Below are 21933 nucleotides of genomic sequence, written 5' to 3'. Positions count from 1 at the left end.
ACTCAGGAACACACACATAAAATAAATAAATATTTGAAATATACTTTGGAGTAAGGAGATTTCTGGGGCCGTCTTGGCTTAGGCAAAGGCCATATGTTCTAGCATTCTGGGGTCACACTGCTCTTGGTGATTTCTGGAACATTTCTTCTTGTAGCTGGAAAATTCAAAACAGTGTACAGTGTGCGGCCAACGACGGAGGTTGTACCAATGTGCTATTTGTAGCAAATTCTATCATAAGAGATGTCACATCCCACCTGTGGAAGTCAAGAGGTTAGTAAGACAGCCCTGCCCCCACCCATCCCTTACTCCTCAGGACACTCCCTCCTACACACACACACACACACACACACACACACACACACACACACACACACTGCTGGGTTGTTGTTTCCAGTTGGATGTGTCTTGAGATCTTAGTCTCAAGATCCAAAAGTATCCAGAGGTGTTTCCTAGCGCTATACAGAGGATTAATGGAAATAGTTAATAGAAAGATTAACGTAAAGTGATACCTGAAAGAAGTGTCACTCCATCTCACCCATGTGCTCCGTGGGATGATGGCACTGTGTAGTGTTTGTCGGTTAACCATGCATTCCTCTTCCCCAATATGGGATTGCGAAATTGATAATGCTTGGCTGTTTCAAGCCTTCAGAAACCTAACCCAGTTTTCTATCAAACGGGGTTGCTGAGCGTAGCATGAGAACTGGAAATTCTGTGTCGGCACCCCCTAACCCTCCCCCACCAGAGCACTCCTTTGCTTTATCTGTGTCTCTGGCAGAGATTGTATGTGGTACTCTAAGAGGTCGTCAAGGGATTGGATGCCTTCTGGGAATGGTGTGTGCAGTACTGTGACCTAGGGACTGCTCTCTACTGGAAATCCTCTAAGAGAACACTGCCCTCTGCTGACAGGAGGAGTCATAAGAACACCCACTGCTCCCCGGGCACCATCAGAGGATTATTGGAAACCTCTTCTTCTGACCAGTTAGACAAGGCACAAAGTGAATCAGCCCTTTCACCCTGCCCACATAGCTCCTAACACCCCTCCTTGCTTTCCCGTGGTTCCTCTGGGGCAGACAGGATTTTCCCTGCCTCCCTCTTCTGTCCTCCCTGTCTCTTTACCTCTTTTCTCTTTCCTCTTGCCCTTCCCTTTCTAATAGAACTCACTTAAGCCCTGTCTGCCTGGCATGCTTGTCCCTCCGCCGCAGTCACCCTCACCTGCCATGGGATCCGCCAAGATCCTCTGTGCGCTTTATCCTAACACCCTCCCTGAACATCTCAAAAAAAAACCAAACAAACAAAAAAACACTGAATGGACAAAGAGAAGATGGCATTATTAAGATGGATCATTGAAATGAATAAAATTTAGGGTGTCTTAGTCAAGGTAGGGGACCTAGAGGCAGGAACTGATGCAGAGGCCATGGAGGAGTGCTGCTTGCTGGCTGTTTCCCAAGGTTTGTTCAACCTGTTTTCTTATAGCATCTAGGGGTGGCACAGTCCACAGTGAGCTGGATCTCCCACGCCAATGATCAACCAACAAAATGCACCATAGGCTTTCCCCCAGGCCAATCTGTTTGGGGCATTTTCCCCAATTGAGGTTTCTTCTTCCATAGACTCAAGTTGACATAAAATATGTGAGGTAAAATGAAAAATATTTGGCACCATCAATACATTTCCTTTCCAATAAGTTTCCATAACACAGATTCTAGCTGCAGACCTGGCAATGTCAGATGAAAAGATGCCTGTAGCCTCTGCTATGCTCACTCAGCAGGGCTGAGAAGCAAGAGTTGCTTTCTGGTTTCCTAATTGTAACTCCCGTCTGATCAAGGTTCAAGACCCCTGTGCTTAAGGCACTAAATTCACTGTTATGACCAAACATGGCTTGTTGTCAAGCTCCCAATACTCAGATGGAAACTTCAAGTTTTGAGGTCAATAGAAACTCATCACTTCCTTGGGTACCACCTCATTCAGCACACTCACTGTTGATAGGAGTGGTTGTGTTTGCATAGTGAACTGACATGGAGATCCAGCTGTGTCCTCGAAGACTGAAGTTGAATGCTAGGTGGAAGCCATTTGCCATTCTTGAGCAGAGGTCTTTTTCAGCCACAGGGATGGGGGCTGGTTCACAGACTGTCTTTGCTCACTTTATGCCTGACCTCTCAGTGGCCTGTGGAATTGTGTCTTCTGCATGACAAAGGATCAGCTAAGGTGCCAAGAAAATCGAGCACATCATAAGGAATCTGAGGTCCTGAGGAGGGAGATGTTGCCTGAGGAGCAGCTGGTGAGTCAAGGTGAAGTTGGAGGCCCCTCTCTTTGGTTGGCAGAGGAACATGGTCTCACAGACAGTGTCGAACAGAAACACAGGTAAATCATGATGTGTTTTGATCTCATGACCCAATGCTAAAATTCATACTCCAGAGAGTAGCATCATTTCATATTTGTCTCAAAGAGGCCAAAGGTCTGGGAGTCATTCATTGCCTCTTGGGATTTAAGAGGCCTTTTCTCCCTGAGTTACCTTCCACTTAGAATTGCCTTTCATCTTTTGCAGAAATGTGAGCTGCTTCTCTTGACTATCTACTGCCATTCAAAGAGTAGATTTTTTATCCCCAAACCAAAGCAAGTGAGTAGCAACAACAAAACTGAAATCTTGTGATCGTATTCCCATACAAGTTGTCTTTCTCTTCGCCTTGTTGATGGGTATCTTTGTGCAGGGAACCATGTATAGCAAATGACCATAGACTGGGGCAGTGTACACAGTATAAACTTGTTTCTTATGGTTCTGGAGACTGGAGGTCCGAGGCCAAGGAGCAGATAAAGACTGGGTTCTGATGAGGGTCTTCTACTTCATTATTTGAGACAGGGTCTCACTGTGTTTCTCTCTCTGGCCCGGAACTCACTCTGTAGACCAAGCTGCCCTCAAACTCACAGAGATTCACTTGCCTCTGCCTCCCTCATGCTGGGGTTAAAGGTGTGCGCCATGACAACTGATTACAAGTCTTCTGGGAGGTAAGCAGCTCACTGCTGACTGCTCTCTCATATGCTGAAGAGATGGAGAGAGCTTCCCGGAATCTTAATAGGGGCGCTAATTCCATCCACCTCCCCCCCCAGAGGTGGGGGCTGTACCTTTATAACCTAATTGCGAAACCTTCACTTCTGAGTTGCAGTGTACCAGGGGTTAGGATGAGTCAGAGGAAGGAGATACAACCATGGGAGTGTGTGGAAGGCCGACTCGGGACTATGCTGACAGCCCCTCCCCAATTCCATGCTTTTCACAACAGAGGAAAGAGGACTTTCCAGACCTCCAGGAGCACATGTGGCTAAACAAAATCAAGTACAGGCTCAACAAGAAGGCATACCATTCAGTACAACATTTTGTGAAGGACATGCGCCTCATCTTTCGGAACCACAGCATATTTTATAATGTAAGAGCCTCTCTTTCCTTTTCCTTTGAGTTGAGTCACTTTTCCTCATGTCAGCTAGATGCTGTAATTGTCCTATTCATGGGGCAAGCCCACAGAAGTCAGATCTGGGGGGGATTCATGATGCAGGTGGGGAAAGCAGCAGGGACTCTCTTAGGACCTCCAGAAGCTCACTTCTGGGTAGCCGATTTTCCCCCATGGAGAGCAACATGCTACAGAGCAGCTCACCGCTGCAGAGAACAGAAGTGTATTTTAAAGGCAGCCAGCATTTCTCATCTATAAAGAGAGAAAACCAGACGTCTCACATTGCGGAACCCCCAGTTTTCTTAGTATCTAAATGTCCAAGTGCTGGGGCAAAAAGTTCTGGCAACAGGGCTGGAGCGATGGCGGGGCAGTTAGGAGCACTTACTGCTCTTGGAAGGAGTGGAGTGTGGCTCCCAGCACACACACCAGGAAAGTCACCTGCAGCTCCAACTGCAGGGAATTCAACACCCTCTTCTCAACGCCTCAGGAACCTGCACTCGCATGCACACACCCACACATAAGTACACATGCTTGAAAATATTAAAAATGCCAAAGCCAGAAGCAGGTGGATCTCTGTGAATTTAAGGCCAGCCTGGTCTACAAAGCAAGTTCTAGGCCAGTTGGAGCTACACGATGAGACCCTGTCTCAAACAAACAAACAGAAACAACAATACTAGTAAATATATTTTAATTAATTAATTTTCTATTTTAGAATTTTGTTTGTCATATATTTTCTTCATATTCTTCCCCCTTCTCCCAGGTCCTCCTCACCTCCCTGTCCACTCAATTTAAGATTCTCTCCCTCTCAAGAAAAAAAAGGAAACACCAATACCTTCACCCCCAAAAAATGAAAATCAAAAGAAACTAAAAATCCACATAAACAAACCAAGACAAAAGAGAGTAAAACAACACAAAAAATATGCACACACACACACACACAGAACAAAACAATTAAAAAAGCCCCCATGGGAAGGGCCTAGGTCCTGCCCTGGATGAAATGACAAACTCTGGAGATCCCCCCCCCAGGGCCTCACCCTCTCTGGGGAATGATATGGGGATTGGGTGGGGGGCTGGAGGGGGCTGGTGGAGGGACAAGGGAGGAGGGGCGGGAGAGGGAGCTGGGATTGACATGTGAAACATTCATGTTTCTAATTTAAATAAAAACATATGTTGGGGGAAAAAAAGAAATTGGAGCCAAACAAGGATAGTGGGATGCTGACATTTTGATGAAGACAGGGAAATGCCTTCATAAAGATGGGGCAGATAGTGAAAGCAATTTCCCCTCAGTGAAGAAGTGCAAGCTTCCCTTCTCCAGAGAGCAATGTTCGAATTGATCTTATTTAATGCTAGCATAAAGAGGTGAATGCGTAGAAAGCACAGTGTGTCGAGTGAATGAAGATGAATTACTGGATGCTTTTTCACTGTGTGACTAAGGACAGCTCATACTTGCATTAGTAATAGTATTGGGGCCAAGTTATTTTCCTAGGATGCTTAATGTGTCTCTAAAATTATTGATTACTATTATAGGCATGATTTTGTTTTATGGCAAAAATTTTTAGAAATAAATGTAGCACTGACAGACGAAAAGAAAAAAAAAGGCCCCACGGAGTCTGTTTATGTTGACCAGCTACTCCTGGGCTTGGGGTCTATCTTGAAAGGTTGATATAGCCAGTAACACTCCTGATTGGAAAAAAAAAAAAAAAACGATATTCACTTTCCCAGCAAGTACCAATTGTGAATAACTTTTGGATTAGGGTGTAACTCTATGCTTACCCCCCTCTCAGGGCTGGGATTTTGTCTGGTTTGAACCTCTGCAGGTTTTCAGCATCCTATGAATTCCTGGTATGAGCTCTCTTGTGCTAAGATGCTGCTCCCTTGGCACCACCTCAGGGTCGTAGGGTCTTTGTGCCACCTCTTCGTTGAGGAGAGAGGTTTGATTCCATTAAGAGCTGATTTCCTACTTCTTTTTCAGAACCACAAGTTCAGCTATCTTGGAGTCACAGTAGGAGAGCTATTTGAGAAGACTTTCAAAAGAATTTTTTCAATCAAAGATGCAAGCAAATAACTCCAACCCTGTAACCACATTGTTTTGTTAACTTAGCCCTTTCTATTCTCTCCACTACCCATCCCTCCAAGCACAGTGCTCAGAGAGTCCACTGTCCACTCTGCCTTCTATGCCAACACTCTGACACGCATCTGCTTCTGCCTCAGTATTGCCCTTCCTGTTCAATTATCTTCCTAAATAAAACTTAACACTTGCAATTACATCACAGTAGTGAACTGTCAGGTGCTGAGGGAGCCCACTGAGGACATGACTCTGGAGGCAAGATCATACTGCTCCCCCATTTTAACCCAAATATGTTTGTCTCCAAATGTCCTCCAAAGTATCTTTTCTAAGGATGACCTGGCCCCTCTTACCCAGTGGCTGGACAGAGAAACCAGCAAAACAGGTCCAAAGTGGAAACAGTGTCCTTGGGAACAGGTAGAAGGTGAACCACTTCTAACAGATATTACACTTGTTTATCCTGTTTACTCTTCAACCTGGAAGCCTCACCAGATGCTAACTCTGCTCTGCCCTGGATTGCAATGGGAGCTCTGCCACCCCCTCCCCCCACCTCTACATGACGTCCCTGGTCAGCTCCCCCTGGATATTTCAAGCACACAATTAATGATGTTTTGTTGTTTTTACATTTACTCTTTTGCTTTGGCTTGCTACATACTTAATAAACTCACTCATTCAAAACTGAAAGTATGGCAATCATTGCTGATTCTCAGGACTGTGCAGAACATAATCTAGTGGGCCAACACTCTCTACAAGATGCTATTTCTCTTTGAAAGTAGTAACCACACCAACGGATGCAGTGACGATTCACCCTGCAGACACCTGGCCTCTGCTCAGACTGCTAGAATACGGAACAAATGTCTTCTATGTCTGAAACTGCGGTTTACAGGTGAGCATGTCAGGAGCTGAGCACTCCAGGTGCTGTCAGTGTTAGCATTCAGGCATTGACACTGGCCTGCTGTCGGGGACCTGGCAGGATATGTCATCAGCAACAGTCAATACGTGACATTGTAGCTAGATAAACATTTCTGTGTCCCTGGAAGTAGGTTTCTCCCCCGACACAAAAAGCCAGATGAAGCCGAATTTAAAGTCCAGGTCTGATGAGCAAAGCACTCTCAGGTGACTCTCGAGTCCCCAGAAGTGAGGCGGGGGAGGGAGGAGCAGACATGACAGGTCTATGGACTGGAGCTTAAAAACACTGTATTCCATGTCTTGAGCGGCTCTGGGGGAGGAGCCATTGCTTGGCAGGCTTTCTGAGGGGCAGAGTTTAAAGAGGGATGAGGGGGCTGAGATGGGACTTTCAAGGGAACACTCCATCCTTCTTGGGTTATATGTGTGCTGGTTAAAGTATGGCTGCTTCCTGCTGGCATAGGATGATGTGGGCATGGGAAGTCGGTAATGAGTGGGCTAATGCTCGGTGGGGGAGGAGAGAAGCATTCAGCTAACTGCCATCCTGAAGGCCTCAGGCATCTGTTTCTTGAGGAAGTGGAGAAGGCAAGTTGCTAGGAGAAGAAAATGGTTGCTGTCACCAGCCCTAGGAAGGGGACAAGCCATGAGAGAGTGGAGATGTGCCCGGGTTGTACTGACAAAGATGAATGAGCAACGCAGAAGAGCAGATAGGCCCTTCATCGGGACAGTTTGGAAAACCAGAGGGTGGAGGGTCCCAGTTGCTGCACAGACATCTATCCTGCATGGGTGCCCGCCTGAGCCTGGGGAGGTGGTAGGTACCGTATTGATGTCCCAGGAGCTTGGGGAATGGCGTGTCAAGTCAGGGGATGCTGTGATCCAGGAGTACCTGAGTCATCATGTCTGCTGTTCCTGGAGGTGGGGGTCTCTCCACCCATCCTGTAAAGGTGTCGGGAGGAGTTAAGAGATAACAGAGCTTTTTGTGAGTGGACACGTGGGGCCTCCAGACACGCCTGTCCCTGCACCAGCTGCCCCCCCTCCCCCGCCCGCAGGGTAGCCTCGGCACAGGTATGGCAGGAAGAGCGGACCTGTAAAATACAGGCTGGAAGGTGGGTGGGGTCAAAAAAGAAGCTCTAGAGACTGATATTAGTTTCCACCAGGCCAGATTTCTTGATACAGTAGCAGAACTCTTTCCCCAGGAACCTGGAGGACCTGTAAAACAGCTGGAACAGATTTATACCTTGGTATCACAGCAAAGCTATGCCTTTGGGTTAAAACATTTTTCCTAGGGCCGGATTTTAGCCTGATAAAACATACCTTTAAGTCTATTGCTGGTGGCAGTGTCAAGGGGGTAGCAGGTGACATTGAGGTTCAGGGTACCGGCTCACTAGGAGGCAACCCCCTTGTGGATAATTCTTCGGTAGGCAAGGCCCCCAAGACCACAGACCCTGAAACATTTTACTTCTGCTATGCCTTTGCATGCTTGCTGTTGCTGTCTCTTTCTGATATCTGGCATGGCTGAATTGGGTGTGGGGGAATTCCCCACTGGCTATAAGGTAATGTGTTTATTTCATGGAATAACCCCGTTCTGCTGTGCATTTTTACCTGTGAATTATTTTGAGGCTATTTTCCTCCTAAGCTCTACCACCCAATTGATAATAATAATGTTGGCTTACACAGAGCCTTGATGAATAAAAGTATATACAAGGATATGTGTGTATCTCACCTAAGTGGTGAGAAACTTTGAGATTTGTTAACAACAACAAAAGGCTTGGTAGTCAAACAACATGTACAGACATGAAACTTCAGTTTGCTACAATGTGCCATGTATGTTATTTGGATTCAACTCTTGTATTGCAGGTTATTAAAATCCCTGAAGATATTGATCTGCTTATAGCAGCATTTATAATAACTGGTTTGAACAGCAAAACTGTGTGTCCAATCAAGATGGTTGCTTGTGTGTTTCCAACTTTGTTAGACTTTTAATCACTTTGAAAGGCGAGTCTTAGCAAAATTAAGACTTAGTTTAAAAACTGCTTTGTGGCGGCTAGTTTTATGTCCACTTGACATGAGCCAGAGTTATTTGGAAAGACAGAGCATCAGCAGAGAGAGTGCCAGCACCAGCCTGGCCTGCCGGGCATGTTTTTGATTGATGAGCAATGTGGGAAGTCCTAGCTTGTTGTGGGTGGTACCACCCCTGGGCTGATGGCCCCAGGTGCTGGAAGAGAGCAGGCTGAGCAATCGAGTCATGGAGGCAAGCCGGTAAGCAGCATCCCTCTCTGACTCTACATCAATTCCAGCTCCCAGACTCCTGCCCTGACTTTTCTGAATGACAGACTCCAAGCTATAAACTGAAATAAAACTTTTCCTCCCAAGTCGATTTTGCTCAAGGTGTTTATCACAGCACTGGAAGCCCTAACCAAGGCATGTTTTGTTTTCGTGAGTTTTTGTTTGTTTGTTTGTCTAAACTCTCTCTAAATGTTATACATGATTTAGAATCATGAAACTGGTAAGGCTGTCTGTCCTTCTGGGAAGATAAGAGGTGCAGAAAGAAAGCCATTTTTAACCCTTACACTCCGAGGTCGGCCAGTGTCTCATGGACAGGGACCCTTACTAAGTCACCTGGCCTCTTGATCAGACAGGCCATGGAGTCTCTGGCACTTGGATTCTGATCCATGTACATTTCACAGGGAGGAGAAACAATGGAGCGAGACGTGCTTCCTATGCTTCCAGAGGAAGGTACATACATGGTCAGCAGGGCTCTGACCCATTCCTGCAGAGACAGGGCTGACAGAGGAAAGCTAAGGGAGTCAATGGGTCATTCCTAAATCCCCAAGAGGAACACATACAGAGTCTCAATAGACTTGACAAACAAAAAGATTTATCTTTGGCCACCTACATGGTCTTAGACACCCAAAAGGAAAGTATAATCAAAAGAACTGCCATTCAGGCCATTCAGACAGCCAAGCTTAACCAGTTTTAAAAGGAGACTGTTAAATCCCATAAAGTTACTAACTGGGTTCACTTGTTCAAGACTAAACCTTATTTTTCAGGAAGCATCTAAAGTTTAAAAAAAAACAAGGGAGACTAGAAATATAAACCAACTGGGGACATATATTTTGCCTTCAAAAGGGACCCTCAAATGTCAATCTCAAGAAAAAGCCAGATGTGATGGCACATACCTTTAATCCCAGAACTGGGAGCCAGGGAATAGAGGCAGGCAGATCTCTGTGAGCTCAAGGCCAGCCTGGTCTGGTCTATAGAGTGAGTTCCAGGACAGCCAGGGCTATTTAGAAAGACCTTGTTTCAAAACAAAACAAAACTTGGGTCCATCAGGCAAAGTTTTTCTTGAACATTCCCTGACTCTATTGATGGTTAAGCAGGTTTATTTCTTTCATAATCCATCAAATTATTCCTGAAACGTCATATCCTACACTATTGCTCTCTGTTCTTTTGCTTGGAAGCCTCACCTGAAGGAATCCTGCCCTGCCCTAGACTCTAAGAGGAACTCCAAATGACTGTCTCAATGGGGTTTCTGCAGTCTATGTCTGCTGACTGAGCATCCAGTTAGATGATGCTTTGCTGTCTATCTAGCCAATCTGTCTGTCTATCACTTGCTATTTATTCTTTTACTTTGGTTTGATATATACTTAATAAACTCACTCATTCAAATCCAGGGAAAGCAAAGCTGTCTTATTAAGTTCTCTTAGTGTATTAGTCAAAGTCTCTAGAGGAATAGAATAAATACACATATATATAGATATAGATATACATATATTATATGTATATACATATATATACATACATACATGAGGCAGACACAGGGGTCACACAAAGCATGATTTTTGTTACTGGGCAGCACAACAGAGGACCAGTCAGGGACAACAGTACAGATTTGGAAGCTGACTACATCCCCAAATGCTCACATTGACAAGTGTTTAAGTGCAAAAACCACAAACATCTGTGAGAGGTTACAGTTATATTTTCCCACCAATCAGGATTCAAAGATTAGGGACTTTCCTAGGAGCATTGCTCATTGGTACTTTTCTTGCTCTCATTGGCTCGTTCACCCAAGTGCCAGCTTGCCTACCAGTCATGCCTCAACGTGCCAACCAGGATGTCAGTTACCCAGGGAGGTCTTGGGAACTTAAACTTTGTTTCTGAATAAAATACCCTTCTGCTTTGCTATTTGATTATGCTTCTTTAATTCTTTGAACCACATGCCTGGAAACACCTGAGCCAGACAGAGTCTCCTAGCGATATCACTTTGTAGCCTACACTGGCTTTCTGCCTGATCCTCTCAGATGTTCACAAGTATAGTCAGCTAATGAACACTTCAGACATTCTAAGAGCTATTATACAAAGAAAGTTGGATAAAGGCCAAGTGTATACTCTATTATGCTTCAGATAGGTGTGGCTATGTGAAAGAGGGAAGTCAAAATAAAGCTTGTAACTATTCCATCTTCTTTTTACTCTACCACCTATACATCAACAAAGTCAGAGAGCATTGCCTGACCTCTCTGTTGTGGAGTACCCACCACAGAAGACCACTTGGACACATATTTAAACAAATATAAATCTTTATTAGCCAACCAGAGACTACACTAGGTGTTCCAGATCTCAGTGTAGCCTCAAGGTGAGCTTTTAAGCACAAAAAAAAAACATGTTCTGGGTTGACATACTTCAGTTAACAAGAACAGTTAGCAGAACTACAGAAGCCAAAAAAAGCAAGGTTAGAACATTTAGAGACTTTACCAGAACTATGGACTTTGATGGGTTAGTTCTCTGTTTTCATTTTGGCAGGTGGCATTGCCCACATGCTGAGTTTACAGCTTGAATGGTACTTCCATCATGGAGTCAGTTGTGCTAGTTCTCGGAGGCTTACTAAGGTCTGGAACCCCGTTACACCCTCCATAACTTCACAGGTGTCAGAAAAAGTAAGGTGCAGAGAATGGACGGTTAAGCTCTTCGATGTCCCCCAAGAATGGTGAGTCAGGAAACAGGAAGTGTGAGTGCCTGACAGAAGCTCTGGGTTCTGGAGCCGAGGGTACATGGTCTTCACCAACCTCATCCATCTGCCTCCTGTGTCTTGGTGTCAAAGTGAAGAGTTCCAGGAGTTCATGCTCATCATCCTCATCGCTGCATTCTGAGCCCTCACTGCTGACCACTGCACAGCAACACAAAACCCCTTAGGGCTCTCAGTGAATGACCCCACTGCACAGCAATATAAAACCCCTTAGAACCCTCAGTGAATGACACCACTGCACAGCAATACAAACCCCTTAGAGCCCTCAGTGAATGACCCCAAAGCTGACTCAACTGGAACCCCAGAACACAGGCACAGGAAGGATCCAGAAGCTTGGGTAGTGTTTAGGTAGCAATGCCTCTGTCTTAGCTGGTCCCTCCACAGTGTTCTACTCACTGTTGACTTTGAGGGACACTCCTCTGGCTTTGCTTGTCTCAAAGCCCTGCTTGCCACATCTCAATCTGTTTATGGTCCTTTCCCCCTTTCTGATGGCTTCTACCTCTGCCTTCTCTCACTCCATGAATCTCCAGTGCTTTCTGCTTCTGCCTATTTTGTCTCCCCCACTACCCACACACACCTGGCTTCCTTGTCTAACACATTTCCTTGTGGCTGTTCCCTCCCAGATCTCTTAAAACTGTACCATTGCCTATCTGCTTTCCCAGGATAAGAGTACCAGAGCCCACAACTCCCTGAATCTATCTGGGGCTCCCAGAGCCACTGAGCATGGCTCTGATCACACACTCAACCAGTTACCTCCACTATGACTTAGATGGGTCACCCATCCCCACAGGCATCTTAAGTTATCCTTACCAATGACTTCATCCTCTTGGTTCTGTATTGTCCCTGGCTTCTGTGGGTTTTCTTGTTTCAAAAAACAAGGCCATGTCCAGTTTTCATGTGTGTGTAGCTTTGTCCCTGAAAAAGAAGAGAATGCTATTGAAGCATTCTCATCCACTCCTTTGAAAAGGCTTCATGCAACCCTGTTCTCCCTCCCCTGACACTTGACTAAGGAGCAGAAGAACAGCACTAAACTTTTACTGCTTTGCCAGGCATAGTGACTCACACCTGTTATCGCAGAACTTGGGAGGTTGAGACAGGAGGGTCAATCATGCGGTCAAGACTAACATGGCTACGTGTAACAAGACCTGGTCTCAAAGAGAAAGAGGAGGAAGGAAGAGAAGGGAGGGAGAGAGGGAGGGAGGGAGGGAGGGAAGGAGGGAGGCAGGGAGGCAGGGAGGCAGGGAGGCAGGGACGGAGAGAGGAGAGAAGGGAGGGAGAGAGGGAGGGAGGGAGGGAAGGAGGGAGGCAGGGAGGCAGGGACGGAGAGAGGAGAGAAGGGAGGGAGAGAGGGAGGGAGAGGGAGGGAGGGAGGGAGGGAGGGAGGGAAAGAAGAGAGAAGGGAGGGAGGGAGGGAGGGAAAGAAGAGAGAAGGGAGGGAGGGGGAGGGAGGGAGGACGGAAAGAAGGAAGGAAGGAAGGAAGGAGGGAGGGAGGGAGGGAGGTAGGAAGGAAGGAAGGAAGGAGGAAGGAAACAAACTTCCCACTTTGTGTTCTATCTCACCCTACAGTACACCTTCCTTTCTTCAGTCCTCAAGTTCTTTCTCACTGCTCTGACACCATCTTTATCTGTTCTCTCTCTCCCTCTCCCTGTTACCATCATTTGCCAACTAATAACTATCTCAGCTAAAGTTTGTATTCCTGACATAATTAGCTTAATTTTAGCTCTGTTAAGACCTGAAGTTCTCCTGCCTGGTGTGGTGGTACATGCTTTTAACCTCAGCTCTCAGGAGGCAGATGCAGGTAGATAGAGATAGAGTTTTAAACCAGCCTGGTCTACAGAGTGAGTTCCAGGACAGCCAGGGCTACACAGAGAAACCCTGTCTTGAAAAGAACAAAGCTGGTGGTGGTGGCACACGCCTTTAATCCCACACTTTAAAGGCAGAGACAGGTGGATCTCTGTGAGTTCAAGCCTAACCTGGTCTATAGATCAAGTTCCAGGACAGCCAGGGTTGTTACAGAGAAACCCTAACTCAAAAAACCAAAACAAACAAACAAAAAAGATTTAAAGTTGTCAACTTACAACTGTCCCATTCTCCAATTCTGTATCCAAAGATTCAACCAACCATGGATCAGAAACACTCGGTAAAATACTTTGCATCTGTACTGAGTATGAGCACATTCACTTCTTGTCACTATCCCCTAAACAAAGGAACAAGGCAAGTATTCATAGTATATTTCTATTACACATCGTGGACAATCTAGAAGTGACTGAAAGTAAATAAGAGGATGTGTGTAGGTTACATTAAAGATTTGAGCATCTGTAGGTTTGAAAACCCAGGAAGAGAATCTGTTTCCCCATGGATACTGAGAGAGGGCCATCTGCATAAATGTAATTCTTACAACTGTTTTTGCAGTTTTCAACTTTTGTTAGTTTTGTATTACATCTGTGTGTGTGTGTGTGTGTGTGTATGTGTGTGTGTATGCACACATGAGTGCATGTGGAAGTCAGAGAGCAACCTTCAGGAGTCAGTTCTCAATTTTTACCATGTGAGTTCCAAGGATTGAACTTGGGTTGTCAGGCTTGGTGGCAAATGCCTTTTCCTCCTGCACCATCTTGCCGGACCTGAAGCCTTCCAGCAATATCACGGTACCAAAATGCATGTCCAATGTTGAAGGTACAGAAATAGCGCTATCACGTGACAGATCTTTCGATACATTCAGGTCAGGTCATGTTCACACAGTGGGAAAACTGATGGGGCCTGGATGCTGATGGAAAAAGACTCAAGAGGACTCCTGGGCTTCCTGCTTGAAGACCTGGACATCTATCCACCTTAGGAAAGAGGGATCTTTGGCAGAGAAGGAGGGGAAGATGGAGGCAGGAGGGTTTGTGAAGAAGCGATGCTCAGTTTGATGCACTACATTTGAGATCCCTGGCTGAGAAGGCGGGTCTGTGCTCACCCCGGGAGGCTATAGGAACATCCACCTCAGGTCAGAAGGGAGGCTGGCTACCCATCCTCACACCACAGGGGCATCCCAGCAGCTGGTTGCAGAGGTTGCCTTGGCAACTGAATAAGCTGTCTAAGCTGGAAGGTTGTGATGACATTCGCTCAAGCTGGACTGAAGCGGGGCATCCAGAGAAGCCGCAGAAGTTAATGGTTGTTATGGCAATGAGGGTCACCCCAGCAGCCACAGAGGCTGGAGGAGATGCAGCTGCCAGGATCACAACCCAGCCAGGTGCAGCAGGGTGGCCGTGATGATGTCTGGCCCTGAATCCTGCTCACAGGCCGGGCTATCATGGCTGTCTAGACTCACTGAAGGGTAGTGCTGGCTGCTGTCAGTCAAAGGTCTGGGTGTTATGGCTCCAGCTTCCCCACCCTAAGTAGTTTCAGCATCACACATAAAAACATCCTATATTTAAGAAACAGAGGTGATCAGGAAGCACACACACACACACTTTGGGGAAAGGCTAGGCCTCTTCCTGTTCTATCTCACCCACAGGGTCCCACCCTCCCTTCCTCCTCCTAGAGGTCTTCTGCAATGATCTTTCTACTTGCCAGTCTGAGGACCACACACATTTTCATGCTTCAGTAGTGACTAACTACCCAGGATAGACTACCCAGGCTTACCAATGTCTGCCAAGCTGGGAAAGCAAGAGCAAAGTTACCTCTGTAACTCACTACTTGATGATTTGTCTGTGTTTTCTATCCTCATCCTCTGTTGCTCTCATCCTCTACTTGGGTCTCCTTTGTCCCTTCCCTCCAGGCAGGATGACAGTAGCAAGCAGACAACAGCAAGTAAGAGGCTACAAGGGGCCAGATTTAAGGAGAAGACCCTGTCTGTAAAGTGATGCAAGAAAGAAGCTCTATAGTGTTAGATGATGGGCTTCTAGCTTCTCCCGGGCCTCAGAGAACTTGCCTCCCTCATATCTTAGGAAGCAGCTAGCTCCTCAGGTGTGTGACAGAGGCAAGGGGCGAGTGAGGGGAAAGCAAGTATCTCCTCCTTCCACATAACAACCTAACATGCAAGTCGTCTACAGTGTGAGATGTCGGCTGGTATGGACCCACTGGAGAAGAAAACCAATTCCTGCAAGTTGTCATCTGACCTCCACACGCGTGCTATACTACACATGTACCCACACACACATTATCCACACAGACAATAATAAAAATATCAAAGTAACTTTTAAACGTGTGAGTCAACCCAATCCTTTGCCTTTGCATTCATGTAGATGTAAGAAGGGGGTGGGGGTCTTGTCTGACCTTCCCTCCTTTTAGAGTTGGAGAGCATTAAGTTTACTCGGAACTGAAGAAACAGAAAATAAGAGGGGTCCCAGGCACCTTGGCTGGGGAAGTGTGACAATCCTGACCTTGGGTGTTTGAAGCTGCAGTGAGCTGCAGCTCAGGAGAAAATACTGCCCTCTGAGGACCCCAGCTCTTCTCCTCTCTTGCCACTCTTTCTCTCTTCCCAGCTTCCATCGGGATCCCATCTACAGGTGCTGCAGCTTCTCCCACAGAGAGGTGTTGATGTATTTTGGCTCCATCGACTTCTAGGGCCAACCCCATTTCTGTCTTTCCTTCCCCTCCAGAGGGACTTCCCAGGCCATTGATCACTGTCTCTGTTTCTCATTTCACTACTGTCCCCAAGCCTCTATTTCTATGATTGTCCTCACTCTATTACTTATGTCATTGTCTCCTTGCTGTGGACATTGTTCCGTTCTGCTGTGGGGAATAGCAAAGACACCACTGCTGCTCTTGGATATGTGGGAGACACCCACCACCCATCACCCATGCAGATACCAGACTGTCCCAGTCTCACCTGATTGGGCACATTCATAGTTGGTTCGATGAGACTCATACGGATGAAAAATCGAGTGGTCTGTGTTTGGGTACTTAGACCTCAAATCGCATGTAGACTCTGGAGATCTTCTTCTCTTTTCAGATTGGATGGACCCTGGACAGCAATGTGCTTTTATAAACACGACATTCTGACATCATGAATAAGAACCTGAAATTTGGGACTAGAAAGATGACCTGGGGTTAAGAGTGCTGACTGCTCTTTCAGAGGACCTGGGTTCAGTTCTGAGCACCCACACAGTAACTAACTCCAGTTACATAGGTTTCTGGCAAGCAAAATACATATACATGTAAACATGAATAAATAATAAACCTTCAGCTTTTTAGTTAAGTGCACTAATCAATTAAACAGACAGGTACAGAAACCCTCCTAGACAATCCAGAGGATAAAGACCCTGGAATTTAAGCCCTGAACTTGGAGAAATGACATATGCAAACACTGAGCACTCTGGACAGTCAGTAATACAAGCACATGGCCCAAATCACGTGACAGAATGGGATGCGACCACACAGGCACAGAACAGACCATCAGATGAGGTGGGATCTGAAGGTGTCCTGGTCAGACTTCCCAGAGAACAGCTGTCACCAGAGCCTATGGAGCAAAAATTAGATGTTTATTTCAGGAGTTGAAGTAGGGGCTCTCTTCTGTCTTCATGACACAAGGACTGAAGGGCCTCTTGAAGCATCAATCCAGAGCCCGTCCGGCCATGAGAAGTTCCCCCTGATTCTTGAGGTCACACTCGGGTCACGAGAGTAGGGTGCAAGGCTCACAGCTGGCTGAGTAGAGTCCTCCCTGGGCCACTCTAGCCCTGGTGGCGACTTGACTTCATATCGATGGCCATAGGATGCCCCAAGGCACACTCCAGCTGGCCTTTTCATGAGTGTTCAGAGACATTCTCGGCCACTTCAGCTCTTGCTACTCTTTGTCTCCAGAATCTTTCTCTCTGTATGTGTTCCCTGCTTTTGTTGCCTGTTTCTGCCTTTTCCAGTATTTGCCTGGGTAGCCACACAGGCTCTGGGTTCTAAATGCCTTGTCCACGAAAACTACATGTGTGATCTCTCCAGAGTTCAGTGTCCTTACCTACAAACTGTGCACCCAATCTTGGGTGGCAACTTGAATGGTGAAGCCACAGCAGTCAAAAACAGACACTCAACGCAAGTGAGCTGTCAGCAGTTGGCACCTTCTTTTTATGTCTTTTGTCCTTTCTATTCTGTCTCTCATTCCCATGTTCTTCTTCTTGTTTCTAACTCTCCAAGTAACCATGCACTGTTCTTGTATTTCTACTACGTCTTCTCGATGTCTCTACGTCTGTATTTCCCTATTCTTGAACAACAGCCTCAGATTCATATTTATTGATCACATTTGCTGTCACCAAATGTTTCTTCTTGATTGCTGCTGGTTGCAGAACCTCAATTCTGAGCCCCTAACCACTCTCCACCAAAGAACTCCTAGAATTCACGCTCAGACACCTAATCAGATGCCTAGTGACATCAGATACACTCGCTGTTCCTGAGAAGTGTCTCAGCCCCATCCTCATGATGTCAGAGACAAGCCATTTGTAACGTGACACAAAGTTGCACTGGGAAGAAGTGTCTCAGCCCCATCCTCATGATGTCAGAGTCATGTCATTTGTAACTTGACACAAAGTTGCACTGGGGCTGGAGCAGAGGCTCAGAGATTAAAATGGCCCAGGTTCAGTTCCCAGCACTCACATAGTGGCTCACAGCTGTCTGTAACTCCAGTTGCAGGGGATCTGACACCTTCTTCTGACCTCTGTAGGTACCAGGTGTGCACACCATGCACAGTCATGCAAGCAAAACCACTCATATACATGAAATAAAATAACTAAGTCTTTTGGGGGGGTTGCAGTTTCAAGACAGAGCTTCTTTGTATAGCCCTGGCTATCCTCTGTAGACCAGGCTGGCCTTGAACTCACAGATCTGCCTGCCTCTGCCTCCTGAGTGCTGGGATTAACTCTGTGCCACTACTGCCCAGCGCCTTTTTTTTAAAACAGCATTTATCTACCTTTTCTATTCTACAAGCTTCATAAGAATCCTATGAGAAAGTCCAACAGAGTGTCAAAACATAATTTCATCTGACACAAGTAGATGTATTAATGAAATACTTTCCTAAGGGCCTGTGGATTTCATTTTCTCCAGGAACACCTATGCTGACAGCCTGTGGCCAGTCCAGAGAAGATTTAGGTTTCAGTTCTCATAACTTGAGCTCCCCACTAAATCTGCATATGAATATTTCCTGGCTTCTGTTTCATCATATGTATGTATGCATGTGTGTGTGTACACACACATGCATACATACACACACACACCAACTTTTCTCTTGGCAGAATGAAGATTGATTAAAAGTTCTTTCTCAGAAAGCTGGGGAGTTCTGGCCAATATTATAAATCAATCCATTTTCTTCCACTAATTCCTGTCTCTCAGTTTTCCTAAAAGTCGTTAATTGACAAACAGTATTGTTCTAGTTCTTTCATTATCTTAATCTTGCTTTATTGTAAGTCACTATTCACTATCCATCAGTGGATCTTAACAATTTCTTTCTTTTTTTCTTTTGTGTGTATATGGAGGGGGATGACATGGGGGGCGCTAGGTGGGGGGCAGCTGTTAAAAGCACAGCAAATGCCAGGCCATCCGTCTGCATCCCAGCCCTGTTGCAATTCAGCCACAATGCCTTATCATCCATCCACACACTCCCACAATTGCCTGGGAAGAGAAGGTTTCCAGTTAGGAGCAGAAGCGTTTTGTTACCCTCTACATGACAGGACAATTACCAAATATGAAAGGGTCTTCCCACACAAGAGCATGCCAGGTTCACTAGCCAGCTGGAGAAGCCTGGCTTTCAGGATGCCAAACACGGGTTAATGTGGGGCAGGCTTTCCAGGGAGTGATGAGTACATGTCACTTACTGCATAGATTTTGTCAATAATGAAGGAGCGGTCCTTGAGGCTTTCTAGGAAAGGAAACAGCTTGGGGATTGCATGGGCTATCTCTATTTTATTTTCCTTGAAGTAATCAAAAAATATCTCATTAAGACCTTTCTTTTTCTGGATCACCACAAGCATGCTAAGGCAGGGAGGAGAGAACACGGTGAGAAAATAAACATAAGGATTCACAGCACATTTCCCAGCCTCCCTCACAAAAGAAATCCAGGCCCAAATGACTTCTGATGTACGGTTTCAAAAGTAAACTACCAAACTCATGTAAATTCTGCCAGGGAACAAAGAAAAAAAACACTTGCCAACTTGGCAACAAAAGGACAGAAAAGTTTGACACAAAAATTTTAAATGATGTACAAAAATGAAAGGTTACAAGTCAATATCTTTTGTGGAAACAGACTAAGAAATGCCAACAAAACAGTGGAGCCAACCCAGACATGTTCACAAGGAGGACTTTTCCCAGGAGTGCAAGAATTATTTACCATCTAACAGTCAAGGACTGTGAGACTGCTGAGTAGTTAAAAGCACTATCTACTTTCCAAAGGCTCCAGGTTCAATTCCCAGCACCCACATGGCAACTCACAACTGTCTCTACTCTAGCTCCAGGGGATTCAGCACCCTCACACAGACATATATACAGGCAAAACACCAATGCACATAAAATAAAAATTAAAAAATCATTTATAAAGGAAGGGAGGAAGGAAGAAAGAGTGTGTGTGTGTGTGTGTGTGTGTGTGTGTGTGTGTATCAAGGACTGTATCATCACACTGACAGAAATAATGGTGAAAAACATGTTAACTCCAAAAGGTCCAAAAAAGACAGTTGATAAAATGTGTTCACAATTTTAACTCTTAGAAAACTAAGATTAGAAAGTAAATTGATTAATTTAATGAAGCATGTAGGCATGTCTACAAAAAAAAAACCCTGTGGCAAGCACGACACTTGAAGACAAGCTATTAAATATTTTCCCACTCAAGCTGAGTACAAGATAAAGGTATCCACTGTTACCATTTCCATTTGACATGCATTGGAAAGCCAAGCCAATACAATGGGTGAGAAAAATAAATTTAAAAAATAAACGTTAAAAAGAAATAACTTGCCGGGTAGTGTTGAGGCACACCTATAATCACAGCATTCAGGAGGAAGAGGCAGGTAGCTCTCTGTGAGTCTGGAGTCTGTTCCAGGACACCCAGGGCTGCATAGAGAAACCCTGTCTCAAAAGTAAAAGAAGGAGGAAGATGAGAAGAGGAGAGAGAGAGAGAGAGAGAGAGAGAAGAAGAAGAAGAAGAAGAAGAAGAAGAAGAAGAAGAAGAAGAAGAAGAAGAAGAAGAAGAAGAAGAAGGAGAAGAAAAAGGAGAAGGAGAAGGAGAAGGAGGAGAAGGAGAAGAAGAAGAAGGAGGAGGAGGAGGAAGAGGAGGAGGAGGAAGGAAGGAAGGAAGCGAGAAATTTTCAAAAGAAATCTATATCTGCCATTGTTTGCTGGTGTTTATATACTTAGATAAGCTAAAAATAATTTGTAAGCAAACTATTAGACATAATTAGTAAGTTCAGCACAGTATCTGGATTCAATGTCAATATGCTAAAATCTATTGCATCTCTAAATACTAGCAAATAACAAATTGAAATAAAAATAGAAAAACAATTTCCAGCAGTAACAAAAAGTCATCACCTCGCATACAAATTGACTTTGGGTGCCCATCCCACAATGAGGGATGCTCTCAGTCTGGACTCTAGGGGGAGGGCCTAAGCCCTGCCCTGGATGAAATGACAGACTCTGGAGATCCACTATGGAGGGCCTCATCTCCCTGGGGATCCGAGTGGGGATTGGGAGGGGGATTCGGGGCCTAGCGGGGGAGGGGAGGGAGAAGGAGCTGGGATTAACATGTGAAGCAAGCTTGTTTCTAATTTAAATTTAAAAAATGAAAAAAGCCATCACCAATAAAGAAAAATCTATCAAAAGGTAAATGGTAACACTAAATGAAAATCCAAGCCAGGCAGGGTAGTACACATAGGTAATCCTTGCCCTGGGAGTCTGAGGCAAAGGAACCAGGAGCTCCTCTGCCAGCATGGGCTGCACGACATTACCCTCCTTTGTTTTGCTTTGTTTTCTTCTTAAGACTATTTAAAATTTATGAATGGATAGTGAAAACATAGTAGATGTACACAATTGAATTTTACTGAGCTGTAAGGAAAGATGGAACTATGGGATTTGCAGGGAAGTGGGTGGAAAAGGAAAATATATTAAGTGAGGTAACTCAGGCTTGGAAAGATAAACACTGCATGTACTCATTCAGATTGGATCCTTGTTTCTAATGTTTATACGTGTGCTTTTATGTGGGTGCTGTGGGATAACCCTTTTCTATGCTGTGAATATGCGTTGCTCTCATTGGCTGATAATAAAGCTGATTTAGCCTATAGCAAGGCAGAATAAGGCTAGGCAGGAAAGCCAAACTGAAAATACAGGGAGAAAGAGGAGCGGAGTCAGAGAGAGAGAGATTGGAGTCAGCTGCCAGAGGAACAAGCTGTGTTAGAGAACAGGTAAAGTCACAAAGTCACGTGACAAAGTGTAGATTAATAGAAACGGGTTAATTTAAGTTGTAAGAGCTAATTAGTAATAAGCCTGAGCTATAGGCCAAACATTCTGTAACTAATATAAGCTTTTACGTGTTTATTTGGGTCAGGACAAAAGAAAC

General features: G+C 45.3%; 2 protein-coding genes across 3 annotated transcripts in view; one reads left to right on the top strand and one right to left on the bottom strand.

Annotated features, from left to right (window-relative positions):
* Positions 1–6186, top strand: part of LOC101840585 (nuclear autoantigen Sp-100) — a 59778-nt gene extending 53592 nt beyond the window's left edge. The window contains exons 19-23 of one of the 2 annotated variants that reach the window (XM_040753148.1): positions 155–270; positions 2158–2275; positions 2543–2614; positions 3273–3416; positions 5410–6186. In XM_040753148.1, the coding sequence (XP_040609082.1) occupies positions 155–270; positions 2158–2275; positions 2543–2614; positions 3273–3416; positions 5410–5502 (543 nt within the window). In that variant the 3' untranslated portion in view covers positions 5503–6186. Of the gene's footprint in view, positions 1–154; positions 271–2157; positions 2359–2542; positions 2615–3272; positions 3417–5409 lie in introns of those variants that run through there. The other variant, XR_005879858.1, reaches the window with a different exon arrangement.
* Positions 6187–10967: 4781 nt separating this feature from the next.
* Positions 10968–19834, bottom strand: LOC101840849. The gene is made up of 5 exons (XM_040752809.1): positions 19165–19834; positions 16810–16887; positions 16246–16380; positions 12242–12346; positions 10968–11572 (listed from the first exon to the last, which is right to left on the bottom strand). The coding sequence occupies exons 1-5, from the start codon at positions 19364–19366 to the stop codon at positions 11334–11336; spliced, it is 759 nt and encodes a 252-aa protein (XP_040608743.1). The 5' UTR covers positions 19367–19834; the 3' UTR covers positions 10968–11333.
* Between the last annotated feature and the right edge of the window lie 2099 nt (positions 19835–21933).

The sequence above is a fragment of the Mesocricetus auratus genome, unplaced genomic scaffold (assembly GCF_017639785.1).
Source record: "Mesocricetus auratus isolate SY011 unplaced genomic scaffold, BCM_Maur_2.0 Super-Scaffold_100010, whole genome shotgun sequence".
Classification (NCBI taxonomy): Eukaryota; Metazoa; Chordata; class Mammalia; order Rodentia; family Cricetidae; genus Mesocricetus; species Mesocricetus auratus.
Note: the sequence above shows the minus strand (reverse complement) of the source record. Positions and strands in the feature narration are given on the sequence as shown.

Excerpts from the sequence above, each read along its gene's own strand:
- LOC101840849 (XM_040752809.1), bottom strand. The coding sequence starts at position 19,366 with ATGCTTGTGGTGATCCAGAAAAAGAAAGGTCTTAATGAGATATTTTTT. Across the intron at positions 16,888-19,164 it reads TGGAAAGCCTGCCCCACATT|TTTGCTCCATAGGCTCTGGT; the intron begins AACCCGTGTTTG and ends AAACATCTAATT. Across the intron at positions 12,347-16,245 it reads CTATGAATGTGCCCAATCAG|GGACAAAGCTACACACACAT; the intron begins GTGAGACTGGGA and ends CTTCTTTTTCAG.